General features: G+C 43.5%; 4 protein-coding genes across 4 annotated transcripts; 2 read left to right on the plus strand and 2 right to left on the minus strand.

Moving 5' to 3' along the window:
- Positions 1–470: 470 nt before the first annotated feature.
- Positions 471–1,634, minus strand: EDB93DRAFT_1257130 (uncharacterized protein; the record flags this gene model as incomplete). Its single annotated transcript, XM_041454063.1, has 5 exons — positions 471–558; positions 615–784; positions 851–1,045; positions 1,099–1,254; positions 1,308–1,634. The coding sequence occupies 5 exons, from the start codon at positions 1,632–1,634 to the stop codon at positions 471–473; spliced, it is 936 nt and encodes a 311-aa protein (XP_041300938.1).
- Positions 1,635–7,436: 5,802 nt separating this feature from the next.
- Positions 7,437–8,109, plus strand: EDB93DRAFT_1096636 (uncharacterized protein; the record flags this gene model as incomplete). Its single annotated transcript, XM_041446807.1, has 2 exons — positions 7,437–7,552; positions 7,599–8,109. Coding segments are annotated over 2 exons (627 nt in total), but the record flags the coding sequence as incomplete, so codon positions are not given.
- Positions 8,110–10,054: 1,945 nt separating this feature from the next.
- EDB93DRAFT_1096635 (uncharacterized protein) lies at positions 10,055–10,375 on the plus strand (the record flags this gene model as incomplete). The annotated part of the gene is made up of 1 exon (XM_041446806.1): positions 10,055–10,375. A coding segment is annotated over one exon (321 nt), but the record flags the coding sequence as incomplete, so codon positions are not given.
- Positions 10,376–13,526: 3,151 nt separating this feature from the next.
- Positions 13,527–13,700, minus strand: EDB93DRAFT_1096631 (uncharacterized protein; the record flags this gene model as incomplete). Its single annotated transcript, XM_041446804.1, has 1 exon — positions 13,527–13,700. A coding segment is annotated over one exon (174 nt), but the record flags the coding sequence as incomplete, so codon positions are not given.
- Between the last annotated feature and the right edge of the window lie 257 nt (positions 13,701–13,957).

A 13,957-nucleotide genomic window follows, 5' to 3' on the forward strand; every position in this document is an offset into this window, starting at 1 on the left:
TCACTTTTCCATCTGTTCCTCTCCATATCCGGCATCGTTCCCGCGACTTCGTCCCTCCTTGCTGTGCGTGAGCAGCACCCTGACCACGGCGGGAGGCGGGGTCACGTGACATGCCCTACTGTATATGGCGAGCCAAGAGGTAAATTTTTCAACCTAAGTATAAATAGTGTTTGTAGAATTTTAGAACAACTATTTTACCCACCTAATATCCTGGACATAATTAGACAATCTTTTTGCGAATTAGGGAGAACTTAGTGCAAGTGTTGTCAATATTTTCGGTCCTTGCTTTGAATTATATATTATATTCCTTACTAGATTCCACTTGTATACAAGGAAGATTAATTTTCATCAAAAGGAATGTAATTAATGCACAATATGGAGAATTATGAGTGAGCGCGAATGTGATTATATACCATATATACAATGTTAGATGGCAGAGAGCAGAGATACTGTTAGTAGATGCTCAATATTCAATCCTCATCCATCCCATCAAGGTCAAGAAATGCAAGTGCACTGGCTTCTGCATTGGTAGTGGGATTATTGACCAGTGCGAGATCACTGGCAAAAGACCCTGAAATGAGTTTAAGATGTCAAGGAAACAAAAACGGACATACTGTATTTCAGTGAACAGGTCGGGCATAAGCTTATGAAATTTCTCAGGTGATTTCGCCTTGAGATTTTCAAGAAATTTGATGTGGAAGAAGTAGACATCGCTAAACTGATTTCCAGTAAAGTTGAATTTGGGCGGAGAACCATGGGCCTTCCAGAAGAGCGCTGCATATACCTAGATAGTAGATAGTTGTTTGATTGGTCAATACATATATTAGTATTAGATGGCATGATACATTACCGAAGTAGCAGTCAAAGCAACCATAGGAATAGTGACCTCGGGCTGTTGGGCTTTATTTTGTGTGAGATCAGCAAATTTTTTTGCAAAAATGATGCTGACAGACTTTGATCCATTAAAATAATGGCCCTTCATAAGGTGAACCATGAGATTTCCCATGTAAGGTTTACTCGGCACTGGTTTAGCAGCATTGTTTTCCTTTTGTAATACAGTCAGCACCAGACAAGACACAAGGAGACTGCATGGTATACATCAAACTTCATGAAGTAGTGGTAGCAGTGGTTGACGAGGAGAGCTTGGGTGGAAGCGATACTAGTATTAGCAGACCCTAAATGAAGGTAGGCAGCCACTTGACTGCAAGCCTCATCCTTCAAATCACCATGAAACAGTGGCACTCTAGCCTCGACCTGCAGACAGTTGTTGGTGAGCATGTACTTATTTCAGTGACTGGTTGACTTACTAGGCTAGCAAGAGATGACACATATGCATTGTCAGCCTGGATTTTCTTCTCAATAGATGTGATGCCATGATCACGAGCTGCCTTGAGAAGTGCTTTGTGTGAGAACAAATTCTTTTCGGTCAACTCCGGATAGCCAGTAGTGAACGTCATGTGAGCCTTTGCTTCGAGGATAGCACCTTGAATGACATTTCGTGTTGCAAGATCTTGATCTGTTAGTTTCACCTTCCCCTTTGCCATTAGGATGAGTTTCACACTTGAGGATCCAGAGAGGTGCATTGTAACGATAGTTGTGGCGCTGGGCTCAAAACCCATGTTTTTGATACTCATGTTAAACAGTATTCATCCGATGCATCCCCGACATTCTGATCCCGATGCCCGATGCCCAACCCGAAAGTTTCGGACCTGACATTTTCACATTGGACTTGTCCTCCCTATGTCCTGTCCAGTTGTATCTACCCCCACTGGTGCATATTTACTCGTTTTCGTATTACTGAACATTACAGACAGTGTTATTACATGTTATCTACAAAAAGGTGCAGTACGCATGCTCTTTTACATACATTCGGACCCGATTTTGTGCTACTGTTTTCGCCTAATGCACTCCAAAATCCTACATAGACACTATTTAATATCTAGTACTTCCTACCTATTGCATTACTTACTTTTCCCTACTCAGTAGTAAGATGGAAGTCATTGGATATTAGTAGTACTTCATTGTATTGCAAAATATCTATCTGCTCTTTTTCTCCGAAACACTCCAACACATCCGACACTCATTTGACCGACAATCTGACACACTTCTGACCATTCCTTTACCGTCTGACACATTCCCGACAGTCCAATGCATAGTCCGATGCCCGACCCGACTCCAATATTTTTGGACCCGACAGTTTCCCTTCGGACAAGTAGTTCTTAGCTTCGGATTATCTTCCTATTATTGATAACTAACCATCTAAACTAATACCAAACAGCTACCCCTATAGGATCGAACGCACTTGCTTCTGCAAGTATAGCAGACTAGGTCGTGCTAAGATCTACCTAAATATTTGTTGTCTATGTAGTACAATTTCTGCTGAGCCCAGTGGAAATCAGCTTTCTACAGCGTGAATTCCCCATTACTAATGGTAGTACTGTCAGCATCTGACTTCCACTTGGCATCAGACATATCTTGCTCCATCTTGGCCTGGATGCTGGAAGCTTGACTGAATGAGGTTGACGTGTCAACAAAAGTACTGGTGTTGGACTTGGCAGCTGCTGGTGAGTCATTGTAGGACTCTTCTGATTCGCTAACGAGTTCATTGGCCCACTTAGGTATCTAAGAAATTGTATCACAAGGTCATCCGTCACACATTTTGTCTAGGTGCTCTTACCTCTGCAGCTTGTTTATGAGCATGGGCGGACTCCACATTGACCTGGTAAGTCCATGTGCCAATATCAGCTTAAAGTCACAGACTTCAACTGTAACTTACCAGAGGTTTCTTTGCCTTGGAACCCAACGAGATGAAGGATGGAATCTGTGTGTAAGTGTATTTGAATTTCACATAATACAGTAACATATACCCGTCTCAGATGGGCAGCCAAGTGTGACAATGTACCACTAGGGATGGGCCATCCCATGTGGGCCCATGGCAATAATTGTGCTGTGGTACATGAGTGGGCTGAGTGAACATTTGTACCCAAGACAGACAGATGGGCCAGGGGTATATGATATGAACAGTAGTATATGAATGTACTAGTATGTAGGACATTGTGGATAGAATCTGGTCTACAATGCAGAAGAGTGGGCCAGACGAACATCAGTATCCAATGCCAATGGAGCTGAGGGCATGGAATATAGATGAGTGGGCTAGATGAATGTTTGTACCCAGGGCACATGGATGGGCTGAGGCCATATGGTATAGACAATAGTATAGGAATCTACTAGTATATATATAATTATCAACAGAATCCGGTCTACAGTGGAGACGAGTGGGCCAGACAAATATAAGTACCTGATGCCAACAGATGGGCCAAGGCCATATGGTATAGACATTTGTATAGGAATATACTGGAATGTACGAAATTATCAATAGAATCTGGCCTACAATAAAAACAAGTGGGCTGAAAGATTCATATACACAGGGGATCCGGTTGAATGTACCACCCAGTCGAACGAATCACCTGGTCAAACGAATCACCGGGTCGAGTGCATCACCCGGTCAAACAAATCACCCAGTCGAACACATCACCTGGTTGAATGCACCACGAGGTCAAATGAATCACCCGGTCAAATGCATCACCCGGTCAAATGCATCACCCGGTCAAATGCACCACCCGGTTGAAGGAATCACCTGGTTGAATGCACCACCTGATCGAACGAATCGCCCGGTCGAATGAAGCACCTGGTCAAAAACATCACCTGGTCGAATGCAGTAAATTTATCATAATGAACATATTGTATTCTAGTTCATTATTGGTCTGGTATATACTCTGGAGCACATTGTCCGGTATAGATTGCATATACTAACCAGTCAATTGAGTACACCATGTGGTATAATCTATCACTATACTAGACAATCCTTACCTACCTACCAACTGTCCTGTACATATTGAAAATACAATACATATATTGACAGGCACATGACACAACTCAAAATGAACAAAACAGAATGATGTGTATCAATATTACTTGGGCCCATCCCCGGAAAGGGTCTTGGCATGCCTACCACTCACCAATCAACCTTGTTGGTGAGACTGAGGTGCAAATGACTGGTTTGGCAAAGGAGCCGAGATGGACTGGCCATCTGGTGGCACATTTGATGGCCCAGTGACCAATGTGTGAAGGGTGCTGGGAGAGGGCATAGATTCCATTGGCATAGCAGGAGGTGGTGCCGGAAGTACATCGACCGGATGGGTAGGTGTTAGTTGTGTGGTGACTTCACACTAGATAGGTCGAAGACTTCTAAGACTTTGAAGACTTGAAGGACACTTCAAAGACATTACTATATTAGTAGATAACTTCGAGGATTCGAGGACACTTCTGGGACACATACCATACTAGGAATTGTTTATATTTGTTTACATAGACTCGCCCATAGTGCAGAGTTCACAAGTCTTACATGCTTCGTGCATTGACTTTGAACTCTCAGGTATAGTACTTTACTTATTTACACAATAATATCAAGTGCATTGACTTTGAACTCTCAGTTATTCTAACAGAAGGGACATAGGCTGGCTCAAGGCTATCACTATTAAGCTAGCAGTCATTACCATGCATATTGCTGGTTGGAAAGATAGATCTGTGCTTATCTATTCAGATAGCCAAGGAGTCATTGGCACCTTCTGTTACGACTTGGATGGTATCTGTTGGCAACGCTCAAACAGAGTGTGTGTCGTCAACGGTCGAGGACGTCCTTGGGCTAGCCCAAGGTTAGGGGTCTTACTTGGCGAGGCTTCAGCAAGTAAGATTTGACGCCTATGTCCGAATCGGGTAGCTTACGTCAAGCGGGTGCTAGACGATGAGCTGTATCTGCCAAGGCTTACGACACCCGAAGGTTAATCGTAAGATCGTCGTTAATTAGAAGGACAGAAGTCTGACTAGTTAACAGGGGATTTGCTCGTCGACGAAGTCGATGAGTAAAGATCGAGACTATAGGCTTATCCGCGAAGAGCAGATAAGAAGATAGAATATAGACTGCTGGCTAGGCAGAAGGGATCACTCTGGTGAGAGTAGGAGGTCAAGAACCAAGTAGATTCAAGTTAGGGAATATGGTACATGGTAGCGAGTTTATATAGAGGACAGGAGGCGTATTAGTGGATGATAACTCGTACTACCAAGTGAAGTAATCAATAAAGGGCATAACCATAAAAGGAAGGCACGTTCGGGGTGAAACACGGGTGAACCAGAACATGCTTGATAAGGAAGTGAGTCAAAGATCAAGACAAGAAGTGAAACACGCAGGGGCACGACCGTGCAACTGCGGATCTAAGTATAAGTAGCTGTTACAAGAACATCTAGATGCTTGGGCCCCTACCATTTTCCTCCTGATCCTCCTCGTATCAGCCCTCGCATCATACCCTTACCCTGACCTTACCCTTGTCATCCTTGTTATCCTCGCATTCCCCTTCGCTCTCTACCTGTCGCTTCAGCAAAGCCAGTACATCTGGCCGGATCCTTTTGCTGACGAAGCATACCCATGCTCCGTCCCACCACCTGACTGATCCTGTGGACAGTCCCTTTGCCCTTACCGTCCGGACGGTAACCTATGATATGATGCACAACGCATCCCCTTTACCCTATTCCCTTTCTTGATCTCTGACTCGGTGCGCAGTCGCACATGCGACTTATACTTAGTTCCGCAGCTGCACGATCGTGCCCCTGCGTGTTTCACTTCTTATTTCGATCCTTTGACTCACTTTCTTATCTAGCACGTTCTACGTTCACCCGTGCCTCAATCTCGAACGTGCTTCCTTTTATGGTTATATCCTTTACTGATTTACTTCTCTTGGTAGTACGAGTTATCACCCACTAATACGTCCTCCTGTCCTCTATATAAACTCGCTACCATGTACTGTATTCCCTAACTTGAATCTACTTGGTTCTTGACCTCCTACTCTCACCAGAGTGATCCTTTCTGCCTAGCCAGCAGTCTATATTCTATCTTCTTATCTGCTCTTCGCGGATAAGTCCTATAGTCTCGATCTTTACTCATCGACTTCGTCAACGAGCAAAGCCCCTGTTAACTAGTCGGACTTCTGTCCTTCTAATTAACGACGATCTTACGATTAACCTTCGGGTGTCGTAAGCCTTGGCAGATACAGCTCATCATCTAGCACCCGCTTGACGTAAGCTACCCGATTTGGACATAGGCGTCAAATCTTACTTGCTGAAGCCTCGCCAAGTAAGACCCTAACCTTGGGCTAGCCCAAGGATGTCCTCGACCATTGACGACACACGCTCTGTTTGAGCATCGCCAACAGATACCATCCAAGTCATAACAGTAGCATGTGCGACTGCGCACTGAGTCAGAGACCGAAAAGGGGAAAAGGGCAAAGGGGATGCGTCGTGCATCATATCATAGGTTACCGTCCGGACGGTAAGGGCAAGGGGACTGTCCACAGGATCAGTCAGGTGGTGGAACAGAGCATGGGTATGCTTCGTCAGCGAAAGGATCCGGCCAGATGTACTGGCTCTGCTGAAGCGACAGGTAGAGAGCGAAAGGGAACACGAGGATGACAAGGATGACAAGGGTAAGGTCGGAGTAAGGGTATGACGCGAGGGCTGATACGAGGAGGATTAGGAGAAAAATGGTGGGGGCCCAAGCGTCTAGATGTTCTTGTAACACCTTCAAGCAAGGATGCAGTAGAAATTTTTAGATCAATCTCTACATCAGACATATACAAGCAATCATCATGAAGTCCAACATGCTACATCACCTCACCTACACTAAGTCGCTAGCTAACAAAGTGGACCCTGTTTTTTGTGGTGAAACAGGCCCAGCTAGCTCGTGTCTATCCTTCATCCAGCTACCTTTGGAGCTGGAGCCATTCTTTGTGCCTTATGTCTGATGCCCTCTCATCAGATTCAGCAAGTGCTGACATGGTATCAGTTATGGTCCAACTTTGGGACACCTTAAAGAGACAACCCAAGGCTGGAGTGCTGCCTACTACTGTTCACAGATATCCAAAGCCTCAAAAACCAAAACCACTCAACAAAATTGCACCATCTCAATACCATCTACATATTCTTGCTTGCGACAGAGTTTACCTTTGGTCCGCCCTACATTCAGACTCCTTTCCCTCCACTTTACTTAATGATCTTCCTCTTAATACTGCATCCAACCTCCTCAACATTGTCTTGATGTCTGTAGAACAGAAAATGCACAAGAATTATGGCACAGGCTTGCTTTACTTCCATCAGTTCTGTGACTCAATTTCCATCATAGAACACAAACATTTACCAAACATCTCATTATAGCTTTCATCTCTTCTTGGGCAGGCCACATCACCAAAACAATAGCAGACAACTGACTTGAAGTGCTTCATTTTTGGCATCAGATAAACAGTGCTCATTGAAATAGTCATGCCTTGCTCAGAAGAGCCAAGTAAGGGTTAGGCAAAGTCATACCAGAGACCTCAAAACACCCGCACAGACCACCTGTAACCTTAGAGCATATGTATACACTTTTTCACTGTCTTGATCTTTCCAATTCCTTCAATGCAGCTGTACACTGCACCATAAGTGTTGCTTTTTGGTCATGTTGCAGGTACCATCTTGTTTCTGCTTGCACACCAGTAACTAATTCTCATCAGACTCAGTGAACTCATTATTCCATCACAAAATGTGTTTGATTCTACTCACCATGTTTCTCATTCTGTCTCTATCACCCATAGGACCACCCCAGGTGGTGCCAAATATGCTTCATTCTACATTCTTTGGACCAAAACAATGCACGGCAAAGGAGATTTCATTACTATTTCTAAAATTGATGATCCTATGAACCCATATGACACTCTTGTACACCACATCTCCGCTAACTCTGCTGTACCTCCATCTGCACCCCTTTTTGCATTTGAAACCAAATCTGGATGGGCACCCATGACATGGATGTGGTTCCTCACTCAATGTAACAATGTTTGGAAGTCAGAGAGCCTTGAAACACTGTCTAGCCACTGTTTTTGGATTGGGGGTGTGACTGAACTCCTACTCAGAGGTACCCCTCCATCCCCACTTTCATCACTAATTCAATACAAGATTCACACATTTCCCTTATCAAAGCTTCCATGGACTCTTATGAGTGCAGATACAGATAGATTTATATAAAATTGCACTGTTTTCTGCACAACTCGGGTGTAAGCACTTGTTTGTCTAGTGCTTGTTTTAGGTTGTGTTGTATTTCAGAAAACTTCCCAAATACATCTGCTTCACACTTGAGGCTTTCTGGCTGTGTCTTTTCCCAAGGTCAATTCTTTTTGCACCCTTCATCTCACACGCATTTGTTCTCATCTTTCGCTTGCTCTAGACAAATTCCTGACTCATTTTCACATCAACCTGGCAAATATCTTTGTATGCATTGCTCAGAAAAAGCCAAAACCCCACCCCAACTAAAGAAATTCACATTTAGTCTCCACCAAATATATCATTTGCTGTACCTTTGTTATTCAGCTGTAGCTCTGGCAGAGTCTGTGAAAGTTTGACATCGCACTAGCAAATTCAGTTTGCATTTTTGCAGACTCTACATTAGTTGTATCGCAATTAGTAAGCCACTGTGCAGTTTGAGCGATCAGCAAGCTTGCGAGCAAAAGAGCTCAAACTAGTGCTTACTAATCGAGGAAGCGCATCAAGGAGAACATGTGTCTCCGTTGGTTTTGTCTTTTGTCTTTTGTCTTCTGACTTCACCTCACGCTTACTTGATTATTGTTCTCAATTTGAGAATTTGAGCATGTATATACATAATCCTATTCTACTATACTAGTTTAATGTAGAAATGATGGAAACCCTGGATTCTGGCCCTCCTGCTGGTGTGGGTGGGAAAAGCACTGACACATTCAACCCACTGGGGGAACAGGTCGGGTATCTGACAACCAGGCCGCTCGCTTAGCAAACCTTATTAGCCAGAAGGACACACTTGGATTCATCACGATCTAGATGACCATGAGGCTGTGGTTGAAGAAAATTATCAGTGTTCTGAAAGGAACATAGCAAGGGCTCAATTACACGCAGATCCAGACTACATAGAAGAACCCTCGGATGACAAATCCCCTTGGAAGAGCTGGCTGCCGAACCATTTACCCCTTTTACACAAAGTGCGCTAGGGAAAAAGATGTCAAAGGCCGCTGCCTTCTTAAAAACATTAACTCCAATGACACGGAAGATAGTTGGGAAGCTCGTTGGTGAAGACGCTGATCAGACGAAACCAGCACAGCCTTCAGCTGGGACATCTTCTACTGAGAAAGCCAAGGTGTTTATCAGTGCTAACACTATCCTAGCGCAGGGGACAGAAGACCTCTTTGAAATACCTAGGTCTCTGCTCAATCTAGCTGATATCATGCTTTACTGAGCATCGCCTGTTCTGCATGTCCCAGGATGAATTCACCTCTAACTTCCCAGCTGTCCTGAGGTTTGATATAGAGACCCGCTGGAGATTCTTCAACACCTTGGTCTTTTTAGACAAGGGTGCATACAAGGAACACTGAAGCAAAGTGAAGATCGATTCGAGGATGGATTGTGATCATGGCTACAATGGAGGGGTGAGGTACAACCCATACCCCCCTCACAGGATTGATGGTCCTTCCAGGGCAGGTACGTCAAATGATAAAAAGCCTTTTTGGAGGGGCAAAGGAGAAACTCCATCCGACATCCTCCTTTGCGTCATCTGTGGTCAGATAGGACACAAATCCAGTGGGTGCACACACACACAGACAATCAAGGGAACAACACTGGTCTGCATGTCACAAGACAACAAGATTGTGCTCAAGACCACAAAGGAGATCATCTGCATCTCCTACAACCTTGGCCGTTACCCTTCCCACCACGGACCTGAAATCCTTCACATGTGTTCCCAGTGCAGAAATGCATCACATGAAATCTCCTCAAAATCATGTTAATGATATTTTGCCCATGTCATCACACCTTATTCAGTAGATGCTTATGATTCCTTCTTGCACAATCTTGATCTCACTAAGAAATATCTGGACCTTACTTTCAACCTGCGTCATAGCTTCCCAATTGGGGACATGTCCTCACTCACTCGAATGTACGCACCAAAAATCACAAGTCCACAAGGGAAAGACCAGACATAATCAAAAAATATTGCAATGACAAGGTGGAGTTGGGGTGCATGTCAGGACCTTTCTCAAAGGAGGAAGTACACCATATTTTTGGAGGCCACTTCATTTCATCACCACTTGGCCTGGTAGAAAAGTCTGGAGAGCTAGGGAAGTATTGGTTTGTGTGGGACTTATTTTTCAAAAATAAGGACAGATACACCATCAACAGCTGGCTTGATGCAGATGACTTTCCCACAGAGTGGGGTACTGCAGCACAAGTTGCAGAAAATCGTGAGTCTTTCGTTGAATCTCTACAATAGTCTGCATGATGGTGGGACTAAGCGACATGGCAGCGCACTACAACATGTGACACCATGTTTGTTTTGAATTCATGTGATGGTGCATGGAGTGGCTGGTAATGCAGTTGCGTTGACCTTTATATGCACACACAATAGTGTGGGGCTCTCATCACTTTTGGCTGGTAACACAGTTGTGTTGACCTTTACACACACACACATATACATGATGTTAGTTGTGTGGTGACTTCACACTAGATAGGTCAAAGACTTCTAAGGCTTCGAAGACTTGAAGGACACTTCAAGGACATTACTATATTAGTAGATAACTTTGAGGACTTTGAGGACTTTGAGGACACTTTGAGGACAGACCTCTAAGACACTTCGGGGACACATACCATACTAGGAATTGTTTATATTTGTTTACATAGACTCACCCATAGTGCAGAGTTCACAAGTCTTATATGCTTTGTGCATTGACTTTGAACTCTCAGGTATAGTACTTTACTTATTTACACAATAATATCATGTGCATTGACTTTGAACTCTCAGTTATTCTAACAGCAGGGGCACTGCTAGTGCTGGTGGCAGGAGGATCTGGCTGGGATTTACCCTTCTTAGCCCCTACCTTGCAATTCAGAACTTGGTGGAACACATTATATGAGTGTAGGGTTAGGGCATTGAAAGCGCCAAATGCATTGGCCAAAGGTGTGTTTTCATAAAACAGCATACTAGATCCATAATGGACCCTTGGCTTGTCTTTTGGTAGATCTAGAATTTCTTTGTCATCTGAAATGAAGCCTAATGTCACCTCCCTGTGATTAGCTCTGTTGCTATTATGATCAAAATGTGTATTATTTTCGCATTTAATAAGTTTGTGTAATAATATGCTCTTATAGTTTCTGTTTCTTACTACTCTGTCGACTAACCTATCAGTATCTGACCAATTGCAGCTCTGGCCACCAGGGTTTAGGGCAGACATGTCTTTACCCCCACCCTGCTTGACATACCAGAATTTGACATGAGCAGAGGAATTTTTTTTTAAGAGATCTAGGCAAGCAAACATGAGATAAAAATGAGATGGAAGACGTGTGTCAGCAAAATGCCATCTTACCGTATGTGTTTGCTCACTTAGTAAGTACTTATTTGAGCAAAATGTTTGCAGGCTCATGTAGAGCTTAAATGGCCCACCATCTTGAACTATACATCCCGCTGAGAAATAGGGCACTGTCAGGGTGGTGAGCATTGTATTTAGATTTCCTTATTGAGTTTGACTCAAAACAAGCCGAATGGCTTAAACCTTAAATCATCAGTATTACATACAGTTATTATGGTAGTATTATTTTTGTATACTTTATACATTTGCAACAAATTCACCATGCACTTGGGCTACCAAAAATTCTATAGTGAGATGCAGCTTGCATGAGTAAGATGTCATCCTTGAGTCCTGATGCAAGTGTAATGAAGTGAAATATTGTGCTGAATATTGGAGACGAGCCAGGAGGAAGCTGATGGTGCAGCAATTGCAGCATCTCAAGTAGGGATCAGTGTGGGTATGTGTAACCCACTATGGGTGGTGGGTAAGGGTACTCTGGGGTATGGGTGTGGGTTCAGGTATATGATACCCATACCATAGGAATATAATATAAGGTATACACCTTCTAGACTATCACACATGCTAGCTAATATAGATATATATATGACTTGGATAGTAGTAAGAGGCATATATGATATACCTTCAATAGGCATCATACATACTAGCTAATGTAGTAGCATTAGTGATGTGCAAAGCCTGACTTCAGGCCGTGAGCTGGGCCCAGCCAGACTTTGGGAGCAGCCTATTAGGGCTCAGGGCCTGGCTTCACATTGTTGTAGGCCTGGACTAGGCCTTGAAGCCCTGGTTTTCAAGTGAATCTAACAGCAATTGCTGGACAGCTACGTAGTCTATTTATGCCACTACATTGGTGCTCTATAATAACCCAATTGAATATTTATACTCTTTACTAGCTGAATGGTCCTACATGTCTATTCTGATGACAAAAAAGCTGTTGAGTTTTCCACAAGTCTCAGACACATCCTGTTACAATAACATTTACTCCTATTTCATTTTTCTCTTCTCGTAACCATGCCGCCGACTCTAGACTCATCTAGACTCGGCTATTCTCTTATCAAGCGGGCTGTCCGCACTTCTCTTCTTTCTTGATTGTAACATAGATACTATCTTGTGCCGCATGGCGGTTTCACCTATCTTTACTATCTTGATAGGTTGTACTCTTTTTCCTATCTCTGTTACCTTTCTTGTCGCGGCTACGCCGCTCCCTTTTACCTATATAAACCCCATGTACCATAGCTGTATTCCTTAACTTAATCTACTGGGTTTTCCCCTTGAAACCTGATCTACTAAGGTCTCCACCCTTAGTAGCCTGAACTCTGATTCTAAGACAGTCACTCACTGTCTTAGCCTGAAACCCTTGATTGCGGTAGAAGTGCTAAAACCACTCACCGCCTAGGCAGAAGTGCTAAAACCACTCGCTGCTGATCCTGCATAGAAGCCGTGGCTCGTGCAGTAGGAACCACCAAAAACCTTCCTTGTATTAGGAAGGCCGACGAACTGTTCGCCCGACAGGTCTATCTTGACCGGCAACAGCAGAACTATCCCAGTCGTAACACATCCGTCAAAGTACAACCAAACTCAGGTGTACAGGGAACCCATAGATAATGCATAGTGTACAAAAAATGTAAACTAGTCTTATATACAACTGCAAAATACCTATGCTTTTGGTTGGATAACTACATTACCGAAACATTACAAATGTTACATAATGCACTGTGCACTTTGTCAGTATCAGATTCTGAGTTGCTGGTATGTTCCAAATCTAACACACCCCCTGGAGTGAAGATGCTGATAAAAACACCCACTGAAACTTAAAATGCAAAAATCTCCACTAAAACTAAGAAGCAAAATTCTCCGCTGCCATTGCAGCACTTTCTACTGTGCCTCCAGGTGCACCTTTCCCACAAAGCAGTGTGGCTGTACAAAATGCCTGAATATGCCCATTCTTCTCACACTGGTAACAAGTCTGGCTTTTTCCATTATTCCCAAGCTAATGTCCAGCAAATGCTGTTTCCCTGTCTCTAGTAGTGTGCCCCTGCACTGAATGTCTTTGTTAAGTAGTCAATCAATGACATGGTTGAATGTAAGATCCACAGTAGACGTAGAGTCGAGTGAAATAATACATAAATCATATGACTTATCAAGCCTGGTTGTGATTGCAAGAATGTGGTCTTCTTCATCCATAGTAACACCAATATCTTCTAAATCCAATGACATTCCCTTGACACGACTGATTCAGGCTGACATAGATTCCATCACCTCCTTTGTTGCTGTCAATAACTTCTGCCATAAGGCCATCCTGGTTCCTAGACCACATGTCTAATGGACCCGAGCAAGTGTTCCCAAATAATCTTGGGATCACAATTACATGTGTGCACAAGTTGATCACACTTTATGTAGAGGACAATTTCCGCTCATGCCTCTGCCATCTTCTTCTGCTTAATCAGCAACTTCTATAATTCTATCTTTATCTCATCATTTGTCTTCCCAGT

Source organism: Suillus bovinus, assembly GCF_016758785.1.
Source record: "Suillus bovinus strain UH-Sbo-P2 chromosome Unknown EDB93scaffold_157, whole genome shotgun sequence".
Classification (NCBI taxonomy): Eukaryota; Fungi; Basidiomycota; class Agaricomycetes; order Boletales; family Suillaceae; genus Suillus; species Suillus bovinus.